We start from the raw sequence: 27552 nt of genomic DNA on the forward strand, positions 1-27552 counted from the left end.
TTTGATGAGATATGTTGCTGTGTAAATTTTTTTCGCTCTTCATTACAAGCCAATTTTACTTCATTGTATAGGTTTATTACTTCATTATGTACGTAATACATTGAAACTACAACATGTTTTTACTTGCTTCAAGTAGGTTTTGAAATGATTCAACATATGCTTCATTCGAATTCATTGACATGAGTTTTTACTTTATTGACATTAAAAAATGCAATTTATTCAAGTGAATTTATTACTTCATTCAGAAACGTTATTACTTCATTGGATAAGGTTTTTACTTCATTCCAGTAGGACTTCAAATGCTTCTACACATACTTCATTCATATAATTTATTATATTATTCCATGTGTTTATTACACCATATCAGCGTCGTAGCGGTGGTGATAGATATTGTAGAGAGAAAGAACGGCACGCGACGGCGAAACTGCATTTACGTACTAGAATGAAGTAATAATCCTATTAGAATGAAGTAAAAACCTACCGGAATGAAGTAATATATTCTGGAATGAAGTTAAATATTCGTAACGTGTTAGTATGACTTATTTACCTTCGGATGAATAAAAATAGACCGGTGATGAAGGAGAAAATAATTTATAAATTTGTGAATCTCATCCATAAAAAACTAGATCTAAAAGTCCTAATTTGGTATGGTTCGGTGGTTCGGTCTTTAAGAGTGGGTTTGTGGATAATGGGACTCTATATATATATATATATATATAGGTCCATGATCAATTGAGATTTTTTAGGTTAATTGAGAAATGAGATGCAATATCAGCCACTCATTTTTATTAAATGAGTGGTCCAGATTTTGCCACACAAAAAATATTTTTAGATTAATTTATTATGAAATGATAGAATGGTAATTGGGGCCAATCAAAGATGGGGAAGAAGAACTGCAGAGCCAAAATCAGTTTCTCCCTCCATCCCACGGTGTTGATTGCAACTAAATTTACCTATCAATTCAATTCAATTTACTACTAATACACAATTGATTGGGGATTAATTCAGATGAATTCAACTAATTTTTGATGAATTGCTTGAATGAGATAGAATTCGACGAGAATTCTACATGGTTGGAGAAGCGGCGGCGAGATAGAATCTGGAGCGAGAAGCGGCGACGGAGGCTGGAGAATCTTCTCGACGCGGCGGAGTGGCCAGAATCTAATGACTTCATGGAGCTACCGCCGCGATCGGGCGAGAAAGAGGCGAATTTTTTCTGCAGACTTACAAATTAGGCTATTCCGACGGCGAGAAGCTGCTGAGGAGTCGGAAGCTGAAGAAGGCAGCGGTGAAGGCGAAATCAGCGGTGGTTTCGGCGTTGGAATTTGTCCGCGGCGGCGCGTTGAGATCCTGCAATTTCAGAGCAGCTATTCAGGCTGCGTCTCCTCATCGAGCTGCTAAGTTTGGTGGATGAGGATGAATTGAGAGTTGGATTTTGGATTTGTTTGATAAATTTCAGGATAGAGAGAACTTCACTACGAAGACGTGGTTGGGATATTTGACAATTCTAGTTAATTCTGGGGCTAATTCTTCGATTGAGTTTGAAATTGAAATTAAGATTGAGATTTGAGTTTATATTTGTGGAAATTTGGGACGTGAGCTGGATTGGAGAATCAAGCTTAATCATGATGCACTCTAGGTGTTTGGTGAAATTCTCCAGTTGGAAATTAGTTGCTACTAGTTAGTTACAATTCATGTCAACTACATACATATAATGTCAACTATTATATGTAAAACATTGTTGTTGACATGAATTATATGTAAAACGTTGTTGTTGACATAAATAATATACGTCGTTAAAATGACATTGCCATTAATTATTTGTGAAATGTTATTGTTGACATAAATAAAGTTTGTTGTTGACATCGTAGTTGACATAAATAAAGTTTGTTGTTGACATAACATTTGTTATTGACATTTGTCGTTGACATTAATTATAAGTGTTATTTTTTAGTTGTTGACATTTTAATACGAGTTGTTGACATTCGATAATCTCGGTATTGATATGTGAATTGTAAGTGTTATTTTTTAGTTGTTGACATTTTAATACGAGGTGTTGACATTCGATATTCTCGGTATTGATATGTGAATTGTAAGTGTTATTTTTTAGTTGACATTTTAATACAAGTTGTTGACATTCGATAATCTCGGTATTGATATGTAAATTATAAGTGTTATTTGTTTAGTTGTTGACATTTTAATACGAGTTGTTGACATTCGATATTCTCGGTATTGATATGTGAATTGTAAGTGTTATTTTTAAGTTGTTGACATTTTAATATGAGTTGTTGACATTCGATATTCTCGGTATTGATATGTAAATTATAAGTGTTATTTTTTAGTTGTTGATATTTTAATAAGTGTTATTTTATTGAATGTTGAAGATTTGAAAATTTGAATGTTGAAGATTTGAAGATTAGAATGTTGAAGATTTGAAGATTTGAAGATTTGAATGTTGAAGAGATTTGAAGATTTGAATGTTGAAGAGATTTGAAGATTTGAATGTTGAAGATTTGAAGACTTTGCAGCTAGAGTTTTAGAGAGGATTTTAGAAAATGATTTCAAATACAATTTAATGAAAAGACAATTATACCCCCGTGTTGACATAATGTAATAGTTGTTGACATTAAGTTAATCTTGTGAATTAGTGGCTGAGATTGCATCTCATTTCTCAATTATGCCCAAAAATCTCATCCTAACAAGACCCTATATATATATATATATAGAGAGAGAGAGAGAGAGAGTTGTAATCAATGTCGAACCCTTCTTAAAGACCGAACTAGAGACCAAATCTGGGCCATAAGATCTAGTTTTTTGATGAGATATGTTGTTGTGTAAATTTTTTTCGCTCTTCATTACAAGCCAATTTTACTTCATTGTATAGGTTTATTACTTCATTATGTACGTAATACATTGAAACTACAACATGTTTTTACTTGCTCCAAGTAGGTTTTGAAATTATTCAACATATGCTTCATTCGAATTCATTGACATGAGTTTTTACTTTATTCACATTAAAAATGCAATTTATTCAAGTGAATTTATTACTTCATTCAGAAACGTTATTACTTCATTGGATAAGGTTTTTACTTCATAGATATTGTAGAGAGAAAGAACGGCACGCGATGGCGAAACTGCATTTACGTACTAGAATGAAGTAATAATCCTATTAGAATGAAGTAAAAACCTAATGGAATGAAGTAATATATTCTGGAATGAAGTTAAATCTTCGTAACGTGTTAGTATGACTTATTTACCTTCGGATGAATTAAAATAGACCGGTGATGAAGGAGAAAATAATTTATAAATTTGTGAATCTCATCCATAAAAAAATTATTTTCGCCTTCATCACGAGCCTATTTTAATTCATCCGAAGGTAAATAAGTCATACTAACATGTTACGAAGATTTAACTTCGTTCCAGAATATATTACTTCATTCTAGTAGGTTTTTACTTCATTCTAGTAGGTTTTTACTTCATTCCAGTAGGTTTTTACTTCATTCCAGTACGTAAATGTGGTTTCGCCGTCGCGTGCCGTTCTTTCTCTCTACAATATCTATCACCACCGCCATGGCGCTAATATGGTTTAATAAACACATGGAATAATATAATAAATTATTGGAATGAAGTATGTGTAGAAGCATTTGAAGTCCTACTGGAATGAAGTAAAAATCTTATCCAATGAAGTAATAACGTTTCTGAATGAAGTAATAAACTCACTTGAATAAATTGCATTTTTAAATGTTAATCAAGCAAAAACCCACGTCAATGAATTTGAATGAAGCATATGTTGAATCATTTCAAAACCTACTGGAAGCAAGTAAAAACATGTTGTAGTTTCAAGGTATTACGTACAGAATGAAGTAATAAACCTATACAATGAAGTAAAATGGGCTTGTAATGAAGCCGAAAAAATTTTCACAGCAGCACATCTCATCAAAAAAACTAGATCTAATGGCCCAGATTTGGTCTCTAGTTCGGTCTTTAAAATTGGTTCGACATTGATCACAACTCTATATATATATATATATATATATATATATATTGGTCTAGAATTTGCCACATGGAAAATATTTTTAGATTAATTAATTATGAAATGCCAGAATATTCATTAAATACTTTATTTGTTAACAACATTTGGATCAATTCAAGACCACAATCTCGATGGAATAATAATTCAATCATGAGATCATCATGTTGTTGTTTTTCAGTTAATGCAAACTGAATTTCAGCTATTGCTCTGTTCCCAAATTTTGTCATAACATAGGAGTATTAGGAACCAATTAAACGAACCAGTTTCTAAGCAAATGTTGAAAGAAAGGGCAATCTAATGTTGAGTCTCCTACCATAGCTGCCAGACCAATTGCAAATCCAACAATTCCCTGCATCAATTATAAAATAAGACACAACAATCCAAGCACAAAGAAGAGAAAACAAGGACGAAACAAGACCTGTTCACAGAGGGGAGTATTGAAAACTCGACGTTTGCCAAATTGATCAGCTAAACCAGTAGTTCAGTGGAAAACACCACCAAATCCAACATCTTCCCCAAATACATATGCACTAAGCACAAACATCACATACAAAAAAATAACAATAGCGAAGTCGTGTGAAAAGGTAATCCAACTAAAATCATCAGCTAAATTGATTAAGGAAATAGAGTTCCCACTGACACTGAAATTCAAGACCACAAGCCCTTGAGGCTTCATGTAATTAATCAGCTAACAATTTTCATTTCACCTCCAAAAAAATTTCGTGAGATCATCGTCGATGCGATCTCGTGCATCTTCACCTCCTCCAAATACGACGGAGACTCCGCCGGAGCAGAATCCTCCCTCTCGCAATAATCCCCCTGACTCCTCAAGCTGTAGACCGATAATCTGAGCAAATTGTCAGCGTCATCGCTCCTCGAATTGCTCGATTCCTCCAACAAGGAGCGGAATTCCTCCTCTAGAAACACCATCTCGCGCGCTCATCTGATTCATCGACGGATTCATGCTCGAATCCGGCGGAAACTTGCTCAACGCGTTCGTCAATTTCGAGATCCGCCTAACCGAATGGATTAACACCATATCATCCTCGGCCATTTTGCCGAATCTGGCTCCTGCATGGCCGGAATTGTACTTCTTCACTCTCGATATCCCCCGCCGAGAGCGTCATCACGGTCGCCGCCGCCGCCGTCTCGTCGCAGCAGAACAACGCCGGGGGGAGATCTCCTCGATCAATCCCCCGCTCCTCGTCCACCACAACCACTGACGTCTGCACCACTAATAATCGCAAAATCGCTCCGATTGCAGTGGCGGCGACGCGATTGTACTCGACGGAGAGGAAATTGGGGGTGATTACGCCTACGGTTTCAATTGGGAGCGGCGCCATGGGGGAGAAGAGGCCGATTAAGATCAGGAGACACATTACCCATTTTTCCCTTTCATAATTAATTAATCTTAAAAATAGTAATTAATCATAAAAATAGTTTTGATGTGGAAAATTCTGGACCACTCCTTTAATATAAATGAGTGGCTGATAATGCATCTCAATTCTCAATTAAACTAAATGAAGTATTCAATTTCTATTAATAAAAATTGCAGGGGGTAGTTTGGGAAATCAACTTTGTTCTATATTCTGACATACGCATTCCATTCACGCATTATCTCTCTCTATTTCTATTATCATTATCTCTCTCTCTTTCTTTGTGTGCTGATCTCTGACCGCCATCGTGATGCGTCGGAGGCGCTTCGGCGGAGGAACGTGGAGCTAGAGAGGGAGCTCTGGAGCAGCCTGGAGGGAGAGCAGAGAGTGGAGGAGGAGTTGCGGTGACGTGGCAGCATGTACGGTTGGTCGAGGAGCGGATCTACAACGAGCTGGAGGCGGAGGCTGTCGATTACGCCATGGAATCTAGGGCTCAGATCACGCTTCTTATGGAGAAGCTTTTTGCTTCTGAAAAACTTCTTCAATCTCTCACTCAATAATCTATCTCACTCAATAATGTCCTCACACTGAATAATCTATCTCTATCTTTGTAGTTCTATGCGTGTGATGCAGATCTATGAACAGATTTATATTTTGTAGTTTCGTTTGGATTTGAAATCATTTGGATTTTTAGGATTTTTCGTGGGATGAATTGTTGTAATGAAGATGCAGATCTATGTATTGTGGTGTTGTTGATCGAAGATTGGGCACTTTAAAACATAATTAGATCACTTTGAACTCATTTTTAATGTAGTGAGCTATATTTTGTCAAATATGTGTTCATCTGTGCACTTCACTATAAAGGCAATACAATTCATTGTACACAAAATATACTTCACTATAAAGCCAATATAGTTCACTATAAACGCAATATAGCCAATATAAGCATGCATCAAAAACAGATCACTCTAACCAGGGAATACTTCACTCTGAATATGTTTTTACTTCACTGAGATGAAAAAACAAAGCACTATAAGCATGCATAACAAACACTTCACTGTAACCATGGAATACGTCACTCTAAGCATGTTTTTACTTCACTATATGCACTATATACGTCACTATACGTTCATTATACTTCACCGAAACGAAAACAACATTTACTTCACTATAAACGTCATATGCATCACTCTATGCTCAATATACTTCACTAAAATGAAAAAACAGTACGTTATAAAGAATGTTGAATATACTTCACTATACACACAATATACATCACTCTATATGCTCATTATACTTAACTGAAATGAAAATTAGTACACTATAAATAATATTCTTCACTGAAATATCAAACACATATTTACTTCACTATAAACAATATTTACTTCATTGTAAGTGAGTTTTGTTTCGTTTGAAAACTTCTTGGTTCAACATACTTATTTCGTTGCGTACCTATTTTTTAGTTCACTGCTTACATGTTTTTAGTTCACTGTGTACTTATTTTAGTTCACTGTGATTGCGAATTGATTCACTTTTTTAGTTGTTTACTTCATCTCAACAATTAATTAGTTTATTTGTGAACTATATTTTGTTAAATATCATTTGTGAACAAAAGAGCTATTAAAAATCAATTGAATTTATATCTATGAACTACATAAATAAAAATTTTGAACAAAATATTAATGTAAGTTATGAAACTGTTGAATGTAAATGAACCGAATAGGTATTACAATGAACTGAATCATGTTATGAACTATATCAGTTTCTACAATTGTTTCATTCTCCATACATGCATAAGCTTCCCCTACTGTTTATTTTTCTCTTCGTCTTTCGTCTTTCTTTACGTATATCAGCAGCTTCTGAAAGATTCATTGGTTATCCTATCATATAAAGAAAGTAAAAAATGATTAATAACAACATTCAAACACAATATACTTGGACATAACAACATTCAAACACAAAAAGATCACTAATAACATGCATCAGAAACACTTCACTCTAACCATGAAATACTTCACTGTAAGCACATTTTACTTCACTGAGATGAAAAACAGATCACTAATAACATGCATCACAAACACTTTAATCTAACCAAAGAATGCTTCTCTCTAAACACATTTTACTTCTCTAAGATGAAAAAACAGTGCACTATAAGTATAGATCACAACACTTCACTCTAACCATGAAATACTTCACTTTAAGCACGTTTTATTTCACTGAGTTGACAAAACAGATCACTAATAACATGGATCACAAACACTTCACTCTAACCATGAAATACTTCACTTTAAACACATTTTACTTCACTGAAATGAAAATCCAATGCACTATAAGCATGGATCACAAATACTTTACTTTAACCATGAAATACTTCTCTCTAAGCACATTTTACTTCACTGGGATGAAAAACAGATCACTAATAACATGGATCACAAACACTTCACTTTAACCATAGAATACTTCACTTTAAGCATATTTTACTTCACTATGATGAAAAAACAGTGCACTATAAGCATAGATCACAAACACTTCACTCTAACCATGGAATACTTCACATTAAGCACATTTTACTTCACTGAGATGAAAAAACATATCACTGATAACATGCATCACAAACTTTTCACTCTAACAATGAAATAATTCATTCTACGCATGTTTTACTTCACTGGAATTAAAAACAATGCACTTTAAGAATGGATCACATACACTTCACTCTAAGAATGGAATACTTCACTTTATGCACATTTTACTTCACTAAGATGAAAAAAAATAGATCACTATTAGTACGAATCACAAACACTTCACTCTAACCATGTAATACTTCACTCTAAGCACGTTTTACTTCACTGAGATGAAAAATCAGATCACTATAAGCGTGCATCACAAACACTTCACTCTAACCATGAAATACTTCAATTTATGCATCACAAACACTTCACTCTAACCATGGAATACTTCATTACTAAGCGCGTTTTACTTCACTAAAATGAAAAAACAGTACACTATGAGCATGAATTACAAACACTTCACTCTAACCATGAAATACTTCAATTTATGCATCACAAACACTTCACTCTAACCATGAAATACTTCATTACTAAGCGCGTTTTACTTCACTAAAATGAAAAAACAGTACACTATGAGCATGGATTACAAACACTTCACTCTAACCATGAAATACTTCACTTTAAGCACATTTTACTTCACTGAAATGAAAAAACAGTGCACTATAAGCAGGGATCACAAACACTTCACTCTAAGCATGTAATACTTCACTCTAAGCACATTTTACTTCACTTAAATGAAAAAAACTGTGTACAATAAGCATGGATCACAAACACTTGACTCTAACCATGGTTATAAAAGTTCTGAATTTTCACATTCAGTTTTTAAAATATTTTGGTTCGATCCAGATACATATCTCAAAATTTGAATTTTCAAATCGATTTGGATTAAGCAAAACCGAAATGCTTAACCATATAGAAAATCAAATAAAAGCAAGATTAGAAACGACCACAAATATAAAAAAATGATTGAAAATAGTTTTCAATCACCGTCTTCAACGTGACATGAACGCCGGAGGAAAACGCGACGGAGCTTGTCGATAAATGACAACACATTGCCGACAAGAATCTCCTCCTCATACTATTCCTAAACCCTACCGACCCTCTGGCGATCGGAAACCTAACAGTCGCCGCCTCATTCACGTCCATGTACCTTGGTGGGGTCCACGACCTCCTTCCTATAATGGAAGAGCAGTCTCCTCGGGCTGTGATTGACCGAAGATGATTGCATGGAGATGATTTGGGTGGAATCCCTTCTCTTCTTTGCTAATTTTGATGACGACGAGGAATCGACAGAGGGAGAATAGAGAATAGACAGAGGGCAATGAAATGTTCAAATGAGGGAAAGAGAAGACCCTTCTCATTTTAATTCAGTAAAATGACCAATATACCCCCGAGTGACCTAAATTATTCATATAGTAATTCAAAACCGGAATATAATGCTAGAATTCTAAAAGTAATCTTAGCCCTTGATTTCTTGATCTTGTGGCTAAGATTTGTTCTCTAGTTATATACTTAAGGGGCATTTGCCCCATATCACTACTCTCTCTCTCTCTCTCTCTCTCTCTCTACATATATATATATATATATATATATATATATATATATATATATATATATATTCTTTTAATATATTTTATATAAAATTCCCTTCGTCCACGAAAATTAGTCCACATTTGCCATTTTTGGTTGTCCACGTAAAATAGACCAAGTTTGAAAAAAGACCTCACATTTGCTACCAAACACAATTAAACACTACTAATAATATGAACCATACATTTCACTCTCTTACTTTTTTCCCCTTCTCTCTTATTTTACCAATTCCACATTAAAACTCGTGTCATTCACAATTTTGTCTAATTTTTCGTGGACGGAGGGAGTATGTATTATGTACATATTTTATTAATTATATATATATATATATATATATTTTATTAGTGGTATATATAAAATAAAATATATTATATACATATATTAATATATGGGGTTATGATCAATTGAGATTTTTTATGCGAATTGAGAAATGAGATGCAATATCAGCCACTCATTTTTATTAAATGAGTGGTCCAGATTTTTTCACATGGAAAATATTTTTAGATTAATTAATTATGAAATGGCAGAATGGTAATATCATGGTACATTTTAATTTTTAATTTTTTAATTTTTTTTAATTTTTTTTTTATTTTTCAACTACATATACAATTCATGTCCACTGCGCACATATAATGTCAACTACATATACAATTTATGCCAACTATGTGTACAATCCATGTCAACTACATACATATAATGTCAACTACATATACAATTCATGTCAACTACATATACAATTCATGTCAACTATGTGTGCAATCCATGTCAACTACATACACAATTCATGTCAACTACACACATATAATGTCAACTGTGTATACAATCCATGTCAACTACATATACAATTCATGTTAACTACACAATATAATGTCAATTACATGTATAATTCATGTAAAAAAGTATTTATTGAATAAAGTTGTTGACATTTGATGTGTAGTTGACATGAATTGTATATGTAGTTGGCATGAATTGTATATGTAGTTGAAAAAAAAATTTAAAAAAAATAAAAAAAAAATTAAAAAAAGTATTTATTGAATAAAGTTGTTGACATTTAATGTCCAGGCTCTTGACATTTGATGTGCAAGCTATTGACGATAATACCCCCTAGTTGACATAAACTATATGTTGTTGACATTTTATAAATATTCTGGATGAGTGGCTGAGATTGCATCTCAATTCTCAATTAGGTTAAAAAATCCCAACCTAACAAGACCCTTAATATATGTATGCTTTTTTTCGGTTTTCAGTTTTTGTTGAAGTTCGGTTTTCGATTTCAATTTTTTTTATTTTTCAGGTTCGGTTCAATTTGAGTTTTGAACAAATTCTTTTTCAATTTTGGTTCGGTTTAGATAAAAAAAACGAACTGAAACCCAAATGCTCACCTTTAAATCGTACACGCAGCTAGTTGTGTTTCCGTTGTTGCGTTGTTTGTGTGTCCTTAATTTGTTTTTCGAGCAATGACATCTCAGTGCATCGAACACAATATCAGAGACATTTTTCTCTTAAAAGGGCCTTTATATTGTTAGCCCTTTTATGGTATTTCTAAGAATTAATAAAATGGAGATTTTCTCTCCAGATATATAAAGTTTCGAGATGTCATATTATTCTGTTAACCTCTAGAATGACTATAAAGTTTCTCGTCAGATCCATAAATTCAGTGCATAATATTATAGGAGTAGCATAGTTTATTGAACATTTTGTGGTCATGTTTTTTCTTCTTCTTCTAATAACTCGAAAATTTTTAAACTAATTTTAACAGATATAATAACTATCTTTACTTTAGATTACTGGTTTTAATTAACTTTCAATTTAGATCAATAGATAAATTAATTTTTATTAGATGTCAGTTTTCATCAATTCTTCTAGTACTAATTTCGATCAATAGATAAATTATTTTTGATAAGATTGCGAGTTTCCATCAATTCTTCTAGTGCTATTATTGAACCAGAACAATGACCATGTGCGCAACTAATTAATTTTAGCAGTTTCAAAATATTATTACTGTGTAAGTCAACTATCAATTTAATAAATAGAGATATTTTACTTTTCTCATCAGACCCCACAATTTTTAGATTCTTGTGATCCGCCATTGACTATACTTTCTATTTCGCATATATTAATATAATAGGAATTCTAAATTTAAAAAACAAAGGAGATTAATATAATTACTTGTGAAAGCTCATAAAATATTGTGAATAATATAAATATTGAGAATAAAGATAATTTGGGATGGATGTCCTGAATTATAATTTATCTCTATAATTATAATTATCCTAAAAGTTTCATTTACTAAATAATCATATTAAATAAAGGAGATTAATATAATTACTTTCTATTTCGCATATATAGTAGCAATCTAATTAATTTCAATAACAAAGGATATTAATATAATTACTTGTGGAAGTTCATAAAATATTATGAATAATATAAATATTGAGAATCGATACGTAAAAATATAACAAAGGAGATTAATATAATTACTTGTGAAAGCTCATAAAATATCTTGAATAATATAAATATTGAGAATAAAGATAATTTGGGATGGATGTCCTGAATTATAATTCATTTTTATAATATATATAATTATCCTAAAAGTTTCATTTAAATAATCATATTAAATAAAGTGCACGAACATTATTTATGAATCAATAAATAAAGGCAATTAAAGATGAATTGAAATAACTAACTTGATGGACAGATGAATTAACACTCTGGATCATTTTCAATGAAAATGGAAGGTCGATTAGATGTAATTGCCACTAGCAACTTCAAAGTTATTTCATCTAAATCAGAGATGTAAATAAAACCATCACAAATCATTTGCACTTGAATATCATGCATAGGATAAAAAAATGAGTTCAAAATGGAAAAAAGTTTGTTGTTGTATGTTCATGACTTTGCTTTTGCAAATATAATTTAATTGAAATAAATGTAATATACTAACAAATGCATACGAATCTATCTGCACAAACGATAAAAAAACAAAGGATTCATTGTTTTTATTTTCTTTTAGATTAAATGCGAGACATAAGTCAAACCATAAGGGGTTGATGACAAGAGGGTAGGGACAAAATGTCTCTGTGCCTTCCGTTGACTTTTGATTTTATCTTATATTCCTTTCATCAGAGGAAAAAAAAAATAAAAATAGGAAAGTGAATAAAGTAAGGGAAAGCTAGAGTGCTATTTTTAGCCATAAAAAAGATATTTCAATAATACAGTAACACGGTCTAAAAGGGAATACATATTATTAAACAAAAGACAGATGAAAAAGTACTCACTAATATTGACCTCTATTTTCAATTTTTTCCTCCACTAGTCGTCTCTCGATAATCCCAACAATAAATATAAGTATTTGATTCATTGCAATCCATTTCACATAAATTAGTTATTTTAACTAAATTTTGTTATACCAATTTACTGAAATCTAATAAAATAACTTAATTGTAAGAAAATCATACTTTAAAATTTAAAATCACTTTGTCAATCCCATGTTACTAGCTTGAGACATTTTTTTTGATACGAAATTTTAAAATTCAAAAATCACTCATAAATTTATATCCAAAAATGTAATAAGGAAATCACTCATAAATTTATACCCAAAAATATAATAAGGAAACCATTCATAAATTTATATCCAAAAATATAATAAGGAAATCATCATAAATTTATATCCATAAATGTAAAAGGAAACCACTCATAAATTTATGAGTTGACTTGATTAACAATCCCTTCAAGTCCCCCATTTGAGCCTATAAATAGGCATGATTTGGAATAGAAGAACACACATCAACAAATCATTCTTCTCTCAAGCTTTTTCTTATCATTGTGCATATTAGCATTTGCATAGAAGTTTATTTGCTCGACTCTTGGAATTTTGTTAAGTTTGTCGGTACCTAGCGGGTTGGTTGTGAGAACAATATGTCAATCCGAAAGTACTAGTCCAGAAGTAATTTGTCTTGTGAAAATAGATTTTTCTCAACTGACTTACAATTGGTTTGTATTTTTCTTTGTAATTTTCATTCCAATTTTATTGTTATTTTCCTTCGATTGTAATAATTGGAGTATTGTATGTGCAGGGCTTGGAATATTTCCATATTTCTAACATTTCCTTCCATGGCCTCTCTTCTGACCTTAATCATTTGCATAGCTATTACCATATCTCAAGTGGCTGCAACTACTATTGATAGCTCCTTGAAGAAAGGCATTTCAAATGAAATTCGGAGCAAACAATTGAGAAAGAGGACGATGCAACAAATTTCATTAACAATCCCATATTTCAGCGACAATGGAAGAATCAGAAGAATGATCAACAACATTAATCCAGGCAACAAACTGGCCTTATCCGCTCTGAGAAGTTGCCAAGAGCTTCTCCCTCTCGCAATATACAACCTCAACAGATCCCTCTCGTCTGATGTAACCAAGGCCGGAGCGATTTCCATGACAATCGCTGCAGGCACCACTCTACAGACGTGTATAGATGGATTCGAGGATCAACCTCGGGTGATCTTCAAATCTGTAAACAACAAACTCAAGTATCCCATTAAACTCAACAGAGCCACCATCAAAATGATGGCCAAGCACAGCCCCAAGAGGAGCCCGAGACCTTGCAAGAAGAATCCACCACGGTGCCAGCCCAAGAGAAAGGAACACCGATCCAAGAGGAATCAAGCCGAACCAATGCGCCCGTCGCAACACATGACCACCCGAATGTCACCAAGACTACTTTAGTTCTTTTATTTGATTTATAACCTACCTCTTTCTCGAGTTTTATTTGTTGTTTCTTTCCCGGGTCACAAAAGAGAGTCGAACCAGCCATAGAGTCTATAAATAGGGATCTTGTATTATTTTCCAAGGCAAGAAAATACAAGATACCTTTATCTTATCCATCTTTTAATTCCCACGGTGTACATTTTGTTCTTTTAAATTTCGCAAAGATCTCTAGCAGCTTTCCTAAACTCTAATTATCCAAGACAACTTCTCGCAGCTTGAACCTTACCCTCCTCGGTTGGAGCTTTGATACAGACCTTAATGTATCATCATCTAGTGCTTTCATTCCGTTGTACAACAGATGTCGCGATCCCAGGAAAGCGGCAACTTCCAAAAAATGAAAATTACATAATTTAAAAAAATAATATAGTAGTACTATAATTTTATAAAATGAATATTTCGTTATTTAAAGCCTACAAATTACAACAACCAATTGAGAAAATTACAAAAATTATCTTAATTTGGGGATTTTAAAAATTCCATTTAATTTTTTAATGAAATTTCAAAAATTATCTTAATTTGGTGATTTTAAAATTTTAATTTAATTTTTTAATTAAAATTTCTAAAATTAAAAAATATTACATCCAAACTATCCACGTGTTTATGCTATTCGTGGAATCAACGTGTATTTATGGCATTGCAAGGGCGTGGTTAGTGGCTTAGGTTCTAAGCAATATTTCGGACAGGTTAGCGAACCGGTGAAGCTACTAGTTCGTGGTTCAACCGGTCCAACCGGTTTAGTCACTGGTTGAACCGTTATACTATTGTAAATACATATTGTTAAATATACAATATACAAAATGTATTAAATTTACATATAATTAATAATATATCAAAAATATTAACTTATGTGTACTTAGTTGTAAATAAAAATATTAAAATTTAATAAATGATAAAATTTCATAATTTATTGTCAATTAAATATATAAATGATTAGTTATTATAGATAAAAAAATTTAATACCATATATATAAATAGATAAAGCTCATTTTAAGTAAAGGCGTATTGGAAGAAATAATATTATAATATGAAATAAATCATTAATTACTTCCGTAATAGTAAATTATAATTAATACTCCCTCCGTCCCGCTTTAGCAGTCCCATTGACTTTTCTGTCCTCTTTTCGTAAAAATGATAAAAAATAGTTAAAGTGGAGAAATGGTAAAGTAAGAGAGACAATAATGTAGATAAGACTCTTATCTATATTATCCTCTCTCTTAATTTACCATTTCTTTTCTTTAACTATTTTTTATCATTTTTACAAAAAGAGGGCAGAAAAGTCAATGGGACTACTAAAGCGGGACGGAGGGAGTAACATATTTTAAGTAAAACTAAATATTAATATCAATAGTAAGTGTATATAAATTAAATATATATGATAAAAAATATTAATATCCGGTAACAATAAATTATAATTAATAATATTAAAAACTATTAACTCTATGTATAATTATAAACTCCTATATTATAAAATTTCAATGATTTTAAAAGTATAATTAATAATATTTTAAAAGAATTAAATTAAAATAAAATATTAGTTCTGTTGGAAAAAAAATCATATTTAATTTATAAGAATAATTAATGTTCACGTATTTTAAAATGACCATATGGTGGAGTGGTAAAAGGAGTTGGTATTTAGAGATGATATCATATGTTCAAGCCCAAGCAACAACAAATTTCTTTAAATAAATATTTTGAAAAGTGAAAAGCCGGTTTCCGGTTCACGGCGGCTCAACATGCTAGTGGCTTTTAGGGGTGAACTGGTCGAACCGGCCGGGTCCTGTTCGGTTTTTAAAACACTGGTTCTAAGAGAAGTGCCTAACATGGTCGTTAAAAATGTGGTTGTTAATGCCTTAAAGCATATCTAATGGAAATGGTAAATGGAGAGGTGAGAAATAAATATCATAATTACTTATGGGGTTTGGTGCCCCTTGCACAACGGAAGACTTGTACAAAACAAATAAATCAGATACGGATCTATTTGACCGATTATGCGATTAATCAATTCACATGTTAAACAGATAATTGCATGCTAGAACGCAAATAATTCATGCTTAGAAAATATAAATCCTAAACATGATTTCTATGGTTAAGAGTTAACGATTTGATTCTCCAAAGAATCGACGATTGCTTGCGCCTTCTCCACGATGATCTTCAATACTAGACCACGGATCGTCTGACTGGTTCCCGAACTGTATCTCGATATCAGGGTGGGCTGATCTTATCAAAATACTAGGACTCGAATAAAGAAGACAGAAAAATCTCACGGAGGAGAGCTGAGAGAATTTTCGAGCTCCTCTCAAATTAGAGGGGAACGAAAATTTCTACTACTAATAAATTAATTCTGTCTCTCCTTTATTTTCCTATTTATATTAAGTTCAAATTGGGCCCAGTCAGGGATCTATGGAAGGTTTTGGATATGGGCTCCCCCAATTAGCTTTTTACTAATTAAATTGAACTCACAATTTAATACAAGCTTATATTGGAATATTACGAGCAGCCACTACAGAAGTAATATTGCACTCCCCATCCAAATCCGAAATTACAAGTAATCCGGGTTTACGTTATTTATATTATTTATTTCCCGCGCTTAAGATATAAATGTCCATTAATTAATTGAAGTCTGCTATGGACTTAATTAATTAACATCTTATTAATTCCAAGAGTGGACTCAACAAGGAACACTTATTTATTCTTCATAGAGTAACAACTGGCCAGTTTCCGAATAATAAAACCTTGTTCAAGCTCCTCTTGAGGACATTATCAAACGAGACTCACCTCGCGCACGATTCAACATAATAGCAATCCTAGCACCGCTAGATATTAATCACCACTACCCAATATATCGGGATTATTGGGTTGCGAAAAACCCGCACCAATTGATAAGTCAAAGTAGTGCATAATCAATACCGTATGCTCAATGCTAACGTATGTAGATTAAGAAATAGTTATTTATCAAGACCTAGTCTTTCAATAGATAGCATAAAGACACGTCTTGCTGTTAGATCCATTCAGTGCTATACCACACCAACGTCATCTTATTTCAAGTAAGACTTAGAAATAATCGGACTGACATTGCAACCTTTCACGATAGGTAGTCTAAGCCTATCTGGGTTGTGGAATTCTTCTTTTTCTTTTGCAAAGCATTGCATAGAACCGATTGTGTTACCTTAAAGTGGACGACGCCCACAACCAGTCTACTAAGCAAAAGACTTAGACTTTGTTTGCTTCTTATACATTTAAATGTTTATAAAACATCTTATAAATGCACAAGCAAACACAATGTAATAATATACTGATTCTATTCGTGCGAAACTGCTCGAATAATACTGAATCGGGTTAAAAGTGGATTATAGAGTTTTACGTATACAAGCAAGATTCTATTCGAGCGAAACTTGCTCGAAACATGCTTTTCAGTATACCAAACCTAGCAATTACACCTTCTTCATAAAATTTCATTTCAAAGAAAAGAGTATTTGAGGAGTATTATACTTCCTCCGTCCGCCATTAGGAGTCCCACTGTTTTAAGAAATGTTAAGAAAAGTGGGTGGAAACAAGTTAGTAAAATAGGGATCCCACTTGTATATAATAGTTTTAAATGGAATGTGAGTGGAATGAGTTAGTGGAAGGTGGGACCCTATTACCATTTATGGTTAAAGTGAATTATGACTCCTATTCGCGGACGAACTAAAATGGAAAAACGGGACTCCTATTTGCGGACGGAGGGAGTACCTTCTTTTATTCTGAGAAGTTATCTTTACCTTTTTCTTGGTACAAAAGGTAAAAAATGTACTCCCTCCGTTCCACTCAAGATGGCCACATACTTGAGTGGCACAGGATTTTAGGAAGTGATATTAGGTGGAATAAAGTAGAGATGAAAAATATAGTTGAATATTTCAATGAGGAAAGGTGAGAAAGGTGGTTATTTCCAAAATTGGAAAGTGGTCATCTTGATTGGAACAAACAAAAATATAAAGGTGACCATCTTGAATGGGACGGAGGGAGTACTGCTTATGTCCCACTCAAGAAGTCCACAATCTTGAGTGATGCAAAGTTTTAAGAGATTACTATTTAACTAGAGAGATAAGGTAGTTGAGTGTTTTAATGAGGGGAGAAGAGGGATGAATTTATTTCTAAATATGGAAATGGACATCTTAAGTGAGACAAATTAAAAAGGACATGTGAACATTTATAGTGACTAGTGAGACGAAGGTAGTAATTATTTTTGTTTGTCTTTCTAATTTACCTTCTGTTTTAGGAGTTCATTCCTTTCTAAAAGGATTCCTTTCTAAGAGGGTATCATTACCTTTTGAGATGGTAAATGTGAAATGTATTTTCTCAATTGATCTTTTCTATTGAAGGCTCTTAGAATTGAAATGCTTGGTAAAGTGTCTTTAGTTTCGCTTTCAGTTTTCTAAAATGGTGTAGCAGGAAATTAGTCATAAATATATATATCTGAAATTATATAGCAATGAAATTAGTCATAAATGTATATCCAAAATGATATACTGTAGCAAAAAATTTGTCATAATTCTAAATCAACGATTTTTTTTCTTGTGGGAGTATTTTTTATTTATAATAAAAAATAATAATACTCCATCCATCCCTGAAAATTTATCACTTATTTTCATTTTCTTTTATTCCTAAAATTTGTCACCTTTCGCTTTTACCATTTTTAGTAGTGGAACTCGTATTCAACTAACTCAATCTCGCGCACATAAAATTATAAAACTAATATATAAAATTAGGACTCACATGCCACTAACTTTTTCAATCCACTTTTTATATAGGGTGGAAAATCCTTCCGTTTTAACCAAATAATATACCATTACCACTACTAAAATGAATTTAGACATTAACTACGACTAAATCACAAATTATGAGCCAATTCATTTGTACGAGCCATTATGTCCATTTGTATTCACTGAAAAATTAAATTTCTAATCATAAATGGAGGAAATTGAAAAGTTTTAGAATAGTCTCCCAATTCATTTGTTTGGACTATATAAATATATGATTTGATACTCCCTCGGTCCCATAAAAGATGTCACACTTTCCTTTTTAGTTTGTCCCACTAAAGATGTTACATTTCCCTTTTTGGAAAAAATTCTCACTCACATGAATATAAAAATTATATTTTCTCTCTCCATTTAACACACAAAACAAAACCTCCTAAAATCTTGTACCGTCCCACAAGTGTGACATCTTTTGTGGGACGGAGGGAGTAGTTTATAATACACCCACTCGATGCTTTGTTTACTGCAAAAGTTTTGCTTGGTTTTAGGTATTCTACGATATTATTTTTGCTTTTAATATATATATATATATACATTGCTATTGTGGCAAAAGTTCATGTTCTCATCAAACAATTTTCTAATTTAGCATCGAATTTAAATATATGTATTTATACTATTGTTATTTTTTGTTTAAAGTTCTTATATAGATGGAGGCAATCTGATTGGAGAAGATGACACTGGCAAGGGGCGATAAAGTGTTGGAGATTATGACTGGAAAAGGTGAGGCTATTGGAGATAGAGACAAGCAGATAAAAAACGTTGGGATGGATACTAGAATTCCAGAAGAGAAGATGGAGACAAATTTATTCTTAATTAGTAATAATTTTAATTAGTTGGTCATATTATTTACAAAGAATTTTTACTAATTTACTAAGCAATATATATTTTTATTTGATTTCATATATATTTATATAATGAATTTTATTACATATTTTTATGCTTTTAGATTTCTTATGATGATATTGTTTATAATTTCATAAAATTTTTTCGCTCTGTAAAATAAAAGAGGAAAATAGAATGAATCGTGTAACGCACGTGGGTGATACTAGTATTTCATAAAACTTGGGTTAAATTGCTACTACAAATTATTAGGGATGGAGGGAGTAAGAAAGAGTATCCACTATAGGGAAGCCGTGGCCCGTGGCTTGCGTGTGGCTCGGCCGCGACTCCCTATTAAGAGAGCCACAAAAGGCCGTCGGGGGGAGGGGGCAGGGGAGAGCCACGCCGGCGGCTCGGGCACAGCGCTTGGGCACGAGCCGCGGCTCCCCTATTTTCGATTTTTTTTTCATTTTCTTAACTCTATAAATTTACCCATTTTGTCATTTTTTTACCCCATTCCAATCTCCACTCTTCTCAATTTATCTCAATTTTACTTTTAAAAAATGAGTTCCCACGATGAGTTTCAACAATTGATCGATAGGGAGTTCGGTGAACTGGTTGAAGAGGTGCAACGTGAAGCTGACGAGGAGGCGGCGGCGGTCACTGGCTGATCCATCATCGGCGGACAATCCGCGGAGACCATACCGGGGCCGACTAATGGCTGATGGAGGACTACTTTGTCGATAACCCCCGTTATCTGCCAGAGATTTTCCGTCGCCGATTCAGAATGTCGCAACAGCTCTTCACCCGTATAACGACGTTATTGGCGCGGCGGTTCAAGTGCTTGACACTGCGACGTGATGCTATCAGCCGAATTAGATTGTCGACATATCAGAAGTATACCGTTGCAATTAAACAGCTTGCCTATGCCGGTCCTGCTGACATGTTCGGCGAATACCTATAGATGGGTGAAACAACTTCCCTAAAGACGCTGAGACAGCTTTGTAATGGCATCAAGGATATCTTCGGTCTGGAGTATCTATGGAAGCCAAATGCCGATGAATGCCTGAGATTGATAGATATGCACGGGATGGTGCACCATTTTCCAGGGATGTTGGGCAGCATCGATTTCATGCACTGGAAGTGGAGGAACTATCTGGTGGCTTGGAAGGGGCAATTCGCATCTGGATTTAAAGGGAAGACACCCCACGATGATCCTGGAAGCCGTTGCTGACAATCGTTTGCGAATCTGGCATGCGTATTTCGGTGTTACAGGGTCGAACAACGACATCAATATTCTACAGTCGTGTTATCTCTTCAATGACGAGTGGGGTGAGGGTCCGACGGTCAGATTCGTGGCCAACGGCACGTAGTACAACAGGGCATACTATTTGGCCGATGGGAAATACCCTCGTTGGCCCGTGTTTGTCAAGACGATACGACAACCGCTTGGGCCGAAGCAATCCCATTTCACGGTAAAACAAGAGGGTGCTAGGAAGGATGTTGAGCGAGCTTTTGGTGTCCTCCAATCGCGATGGGCCATTCTACGGTGCCCGGTACGAGTTTGGCATGAAAATGATGTCGCCTCCATCATGTTTGCATGTATTATATTGCACAATATGATAATAGATGACGGAAGATTTGCTGCAGAGCGCTGGGCACCGGAAGAGGGTGCTAGTACAAGTCACGGTATTGCCACCGCCCCACTGCAGATGGGTGTACCGCGTACTAATGCATATTTGATCCAACGGTTCACCCATAATGCGGAGAGAAACATCACATACGACACCGTAGGCTAATTTGGTTGAAGAGGTATGGAATCGTAGGGGAGGGGGCAGAGCGTGATATGCGTTCGCGGTGTTGTTTGTGTGATGTCGATAATTTTCGTTGTATAATTTTACCCCCTCTGTAATACAACGAAGATTTGGTTTTAATTTTTTTTTTAAATTACGCTTTTTTATAATTATTATAGTCTGATAATTTTTATTCTATTAAATTAAAATATAAAAAAAATGAAAAAAACAACTAATTTGGTGGTTTTGGCTTGACTTTGTCATGTGAACAAATATTTTTGATAGCCCGGCCAAGTTGCGTGGCCCAAGCTAAATTTTGTGGCTTGGCTCAGGGCCACTAGCTCTACTATTGTGGATACCCTATGGATCTCAATTGAAAACTACTCCTTCCGTCCCGGATAATTCGGGTCACTTTGATCGGGCACGAATTTTAAGAATTGTAATGAAAAATGGGTTAAAAAAGTTAGTGGAATGTGGTCCTACCTTTATATAGTAGTTTTATAATAAAATGTGAGTATGAATGAGTTAGTGGGATATCAAGTCTACTACAAAAATAGTAAAAGTGAAGTGGAACAAATTATGTGGGACGGACCGAAATGGAAAATTGGGACGAATTATCCGGGACGGAGAGATTATAACAAAAATGTGTTAGCTGACATAAAAATTTGAAGTCAACTCCTAAAAATTATTGAATCTCAATCATATGCTATTGTGGAGATGACAATTTAAAATTGCGGCTTCAATCTGTAACAGAAGGGTTCCGTGAGTTGAGATCGGCGATGGCCAACACTGCAAGGCCCTTTTCCAGCAGCGCCGCCGCTTTAGCTCCTCTGCGCGCGGCCAATTCGTTCGATATATCCGCCGTTTCAACTAATCAGATTCCTCGGCTATCTGAGGATCAGCTCCGTCACTGCTCCGAGGCACTCAATTTTTTCAAGAAAAAATTGACCTCTTTGCACACCATCCATAACGAATTTCAAATCTTACAGGTACTTTAAATCGATCCACCGTCATTTGCTGAATTCATGCATATATTTCTACTCTTGCATAGCTAAACTTATTTTAGAAAGCTATTAGGTTGAGAAGTGTTTGAATGAGTGAGAGCTTATCAACTATGTCAGTCTATGGGATTATTTTAGAAAATTGGAAAAAGATGCAATTGGAAGGTTATATATTGAGGACTGTCTTAACTGATTCCTCAAGAATCAGTTATTCAGCATTTCCTATATATATGGTGGATGTAATGTTGTGTAGTTCATTATTCAAGAGAGAAATGTGAGGAATCATTATACATAGAGTTGAGAGTTCGTTCTTGAGTCTCTCATTTGTATTCACTGTGAGTTTGAATCTTTAAAGAGAAATGTGAGGAATCATTATACCGAACCATGTAAATAATCTTCGTTCAGTTATCGCTTGTGCATGCTTGTTCTACAGAGGATTAGCCAAATAGATATATATTGTTTACTACAGGATAATAGGATGGGAGCTCTGGACGCGAGGAATAAATGCTCTATTTCCCTCGCCTCCATGAATCACAGCAAGAATCGTTACACTGATGTTGTGCCTTGTAAGTTTTAAGCTAATCTGGTATTAGAGCTCTATGTTTATTCTTCGCAAATAATGATTTTTCAAACTTCAGTTGATGATAACAGGGTTGTTTTGAAGCAGCATAAAGACTACAAACCTTCTCCTACAGGATACATCAATGCAAGCTTTGTTACAGTTGCGTTTTCTTGTCTCTTCCACCACTTTTCTTTTTCTTTCTCAATTTAAAACTAAGTATTTTGATTTTTTAGACATCTGCAAATGTTTCTCCATTTATTGCAACTCAAGGTCCTCTCCCAAGAACTGCAGAAGACTTCTGGGAAATGATACTCCAGTATCGTTGCCCTGCCATAGTCATGCTCACCGGCTTGGTTGATCATAGCAATGTGAGTTGATTTAGTAAAGGGTAAAGGGTTAATTACCTTTAAATGCACAAACTACACCCAAATTTGGCTTTTAACCAATTCTATTTTTTCAAATTTTACTAATATTTTTAAACGTTAATGGATGCAGGCAGTGAAATGTGGAGATTATTTCCAAGCAGAGGATGGCCCTAGAGAGTTCGGTAACATAAGCATCGTTACCAAGTGGATACAGATGACAAATACTTCACTAATCTTGCGATGCATAGAGGTCAAAAACAGGAAGGTGGGGCATTTATCATACTCTGCCTTAAATTTCATGAAAATAATTGTTGGTAAATTAACAAAAATCTATGGCATTTTTCTGTTTCAGTCGGAAGAGCCACCATTTTCTGTTTTGCACATCCTGTATCCTGACTGGCCGGATTATGGAGTTCCAAATGATACAGCTGCAGTTCGTGAAATCTTCCGAAGAGCATCTGCTGTGCCACCTAGTCTTGGACCAATTGTGGTTCATTGCAGGTATATTAACATACTCTATAATATACTCCCCCTCCGTCCCCAATAATTTGCATAATTTATAATTTTGATGTGTCCTGTAAGAATGTACACATTCCATTTTTGGACACTGTTTCTTATGTTTTGACCTCCCAATTGCGTGCACCTTCCTCCGCTCACAGTACTACGATTAACATTTTATATAGACTAAGACTCGTTTGATCTGTCAGTGCTGGTATAGGTAGAACTGGAACATACTGTGTGGTCCACAATACAGTTCAAAGAGTTCTGCTTGGGGATATGACTGCTTTGGATCTCGTTAACACTGTAACCACGTTTAGGTCTCAGCGAGTTGGAATGGTGCAAACCCAGGTACGTTTTTTTTAATACTTCACCAAATTCTCGGTTTGTAGTTGGTAGAAACAAGAATGCTTGAGAATGAATACTATTCTATGCTTAATCACAAATGGTGATTGGTTATGTATTGTGTAAATTTTCTCACTGAAAGTTTTGATATGAATTCTGCATTTTGCCGATTGCATACATCTTTTGCAGGATCAATATGTCTTCTGCTACTACGCCATTGTTGATGAACTAGAAAGCCTCATACTAAACGCACGTGCTAATGGTGATCGATGCTAAGATTTTTGCTGCAGCAAGTGATGAAATTCATAAGCTAAACTGTATGCATATGTCTTTTTGTTTTTTAATTTTTTGCAAGATACATTCAAAATGTTGCATCTGCAGCAATTCAAGAAAGTTCATAGTCCAATGACTTTAGGCATAAATAGGAATGTCTACTGCCGCTGGCCTGATATGGAACAATATTTTTATTTTTCCTCTGTTATTCTTCTTTTATTTGTTTACTTCCCGGTACCGTGTGAAATCAGTTATGACAAAATTATATTCTCGTGTAGAAAAACATTCTTTACACTGATACTTTGGTTTTATTATAGACAAAATTCTAACATCAGATAACACAAGTTGCTTTTAGTTGTTACAAATAAATAATTAGTGTACCACATAGGAGAGAAATTCGGTCAAACTATATGGTCTGAATTTGGAATCCTATTTCAAAAAATGACAGAGAACTTTAGTTTGATATCAAAATTGCATGTCTTATAAAATCTCAAAGTATACGAATTCCCACTAATTGTACCATAACATTCTTGTACATATTCCATATAATTAACACTCCAAATAAATTATTCATACTGATCAAAGACTCATAATCCCATTCACACTCATCTATAAAAAGTAATTAAAACAGAAGAAAAAAATACATGAACCCAGAATTTTACATGTCTTGTATACAGAATATACATATACAAGTTTGGTATGTATACAACCAAATCTTATTAAGAATCAAGGCTTGGCCAGTTAATTTCTTAAATGTGATTGGTTCCTACTTTTGTGAGAACATGAAGAACATCATTCAATTCAATATATGCACTTGTAATATTTTTATTTTCAATGTCTTTTCAAAAAGTTGTTGAACTTATTCCTCTTTGTACTTTTGGGGCATTGCCGCCTTAAAAAACTGTTAGAACAAGCTTTTGTCTGTCCTTTCCCTCCTAACTACCGAATACACTACTCTCCCTTTGTATTAATATTCAGCACTCCAATTCTTGAATCCCACTTGTATGCTAAATCTTGATCACTAGAGTTGAGATCGGCGATGATGGCCAACACTACTGCAACGCCCCTTTTATCCGTGGATCAGCTCAGCCACGCAGTCGATGTTTTGGAGAAAAAGATGAGCTCTTTGCAAACCATCCATGAAGAGTTTGATACGTTACAGGTAGCCGGTAGGTGTAATTTAGATTATCTGTTCCACTTCCACACGCTGGGAATTTATTTAAGTCCAACTCTATACAGAAAAACCAGATGGAAGCTGTGGAGAAGAAGAGAAAATGCTCTATTGCCAATGGAACTGTCAATACCAGCAAGAACCGCTATGAAGATGTTCTGCCTTGTATATATACATATTCATGCTAATCCTCTCTATATATTAGTATTAGACTTGTTTGTATACAACTAACTAACTAATTAATACATTTGTTGCTTCAGTTGATGATAACAGGGTTATTCTGAAGCAACATAAAGACTACAAACCTTCACCTCAAGGATACATCAATGCCAGCTTTATCACAGTTGGGGTTGATTTTTATGACTTCATTACAGTTTTCCTCCTTTTGTACTAACTAACTAACTAACTAACTTTTTTTATTGTAGACTCCGGGAAGCGTTACTAGGTTTATTGCGACTCAAAGTCCTCTCCCGAGCACTTCAGAAGACTTCTGGGAAATGATACTCCAGTATCGCTGCCCTTACATAGTCATGCTCACCGGCTTGACTGAACATGACAATGTCAGTTACTTCATCTCATATTTTTGATTTCATAAGTAGTGTAACATTGTGATATATATGGAGATTCATCTTGTTCAGGTAAAATGTGGAGATTATTTCCAACTGTAGGATGGACCTAGTGAATTTGGTGACATTGTCATTGTTACAAAGACGAAAGTGACAACAGATACTTCACTAGTCTTGAGATGCATAGATGTGAAGAACAAAAAGGTGTTGCACAGCATTCAACCCTCCATTCTCTATACATATATATGCTATGAAACTTTTTTAATTAACACTTTGTTTCAGTCAGAAGAGCCACCATTTTGTGTTCAGCACATTCTGTATCTTGAATGGCCGGATCACGGGGTCCCTAACAGCACTGCTGCTGTCCTTGAAATTTTCCTCACAGTGTCTGCTAGTCTTGGACCAGTTGTTGTCCACTGCAGGTGTGTATGAATTATCTTGATTAGGTCTGTTTGTTTACGTCCTTGACGCCCGTTTGATCCTCCAGTGCTGGCATCGGTAGAACTGGAACATACTGCCTGATCCACAACACTATTCAAAGACTTCTTCTTGGGGAGGTCGCTGCTTTGAATCTTGCTGACACTGTCACCACATTTAGGTCTCAGAGATATGGAATGGTTCAGCAACAGGTCAGATTGATTCTTGATATCTTCATCTCTTTTTTGCAGTGGAAAAGAGATCAACAATAGTAATTGAGATCAACTTTGATACTGATTGCATTTTCTTGCAGGGGCAATATGAATTCAGCTATAAAGCTATTTTAGATGGACTATAAAGCCTCATTCTCAACAATCAAACTTTCTCAGACTCTTAGTAATCTGGGAACATGGATTCATTCCACAGCAATGTCAAGCATCTTCGGTTGCAGAGTGAAGAAATTGTTTCATCAGTTGTTTGTGTTCATTGTTCTACTTACTTTTTATGTATTTTGTTTAATAATTTGTAAGTTTTTTAAGAACCTTCCAATATTTTGTCTCTCATCAAATCAAGAAACATTGGAGTTCACAATGACTTTAGGCATGAATGTGAA

The 27552-nt window shown here is 34.2% G+C and overlaps 2 protein-coding genes and 1 pseudogene across 2 annotated transcripts; all 3 read left to right on the forward strand.

Annotated features, from left to right (window-relative positions):
- Positions 1-13381: 13381 nt before the first annotated feature.
- Positions 13382-14438, forward strand: LOC125217999. Its single transcript, XM_048119589.1, has 2 exons — positions 13382-13559; positions 13643-14438. The coding sequence occupies exon 2, from the start codon at positions 13680-13682 to the stop codon at positions 14292-14294; it is 615 nt and encodes a 204-aa protein (XP_047975546.1). The 5' UTR covers positions 13382-13559; positions 13643-13679; the 3' UTR covers positions 14295-14438.
- A 7998-nt stretch (positions 14439-22436) lies between these two features.
- Positions 22437-24986, forward strand: LOC125218963 (protein-tyrosine-phosphatase PTP1-like). Its single transcript, XM_048120790.1, has 8 exons — positions 22437-22730; positions 23212-23308; positions 23381-23463; positions 23538-23672; positions 23800-23934; positions 24022-24170; positions 24377-24518; positions 24702-24986. Exons 1-8 carry the CDS (start codon positions 22521-22523, stop codon positions 24786-24788), a joined length of 1038 nt encoding a protein of 345 aa, XP_047976747.1. The 5' UTR covers positions 22437-22520; the 3' UTR covers positions 24789-24986.
- Positions 24987-25668: 682 nt separating this feature from the next.
- Positions 25669-27519, forward strand: LOC125185172 (annotated as a pseudogene).
- Positions 27520-27552: the final 33 nt, after the last annotated feature.

This window comes from Salvia hispanica, chromosome 4 (genome assembly GCF_023119035.1).
Source record: "Salvia hispanica cultivar TCC Black 2014 chromosome 4, UniMelb_Shisp_WGS_1.0, whole genome shotgun sequence".
NCBI lineage: Eukaryota > Viridiplantae > Streptophyta > Magnoliopsida > Lamiales > Lamiaceae > Salvia > Salvia hispanica.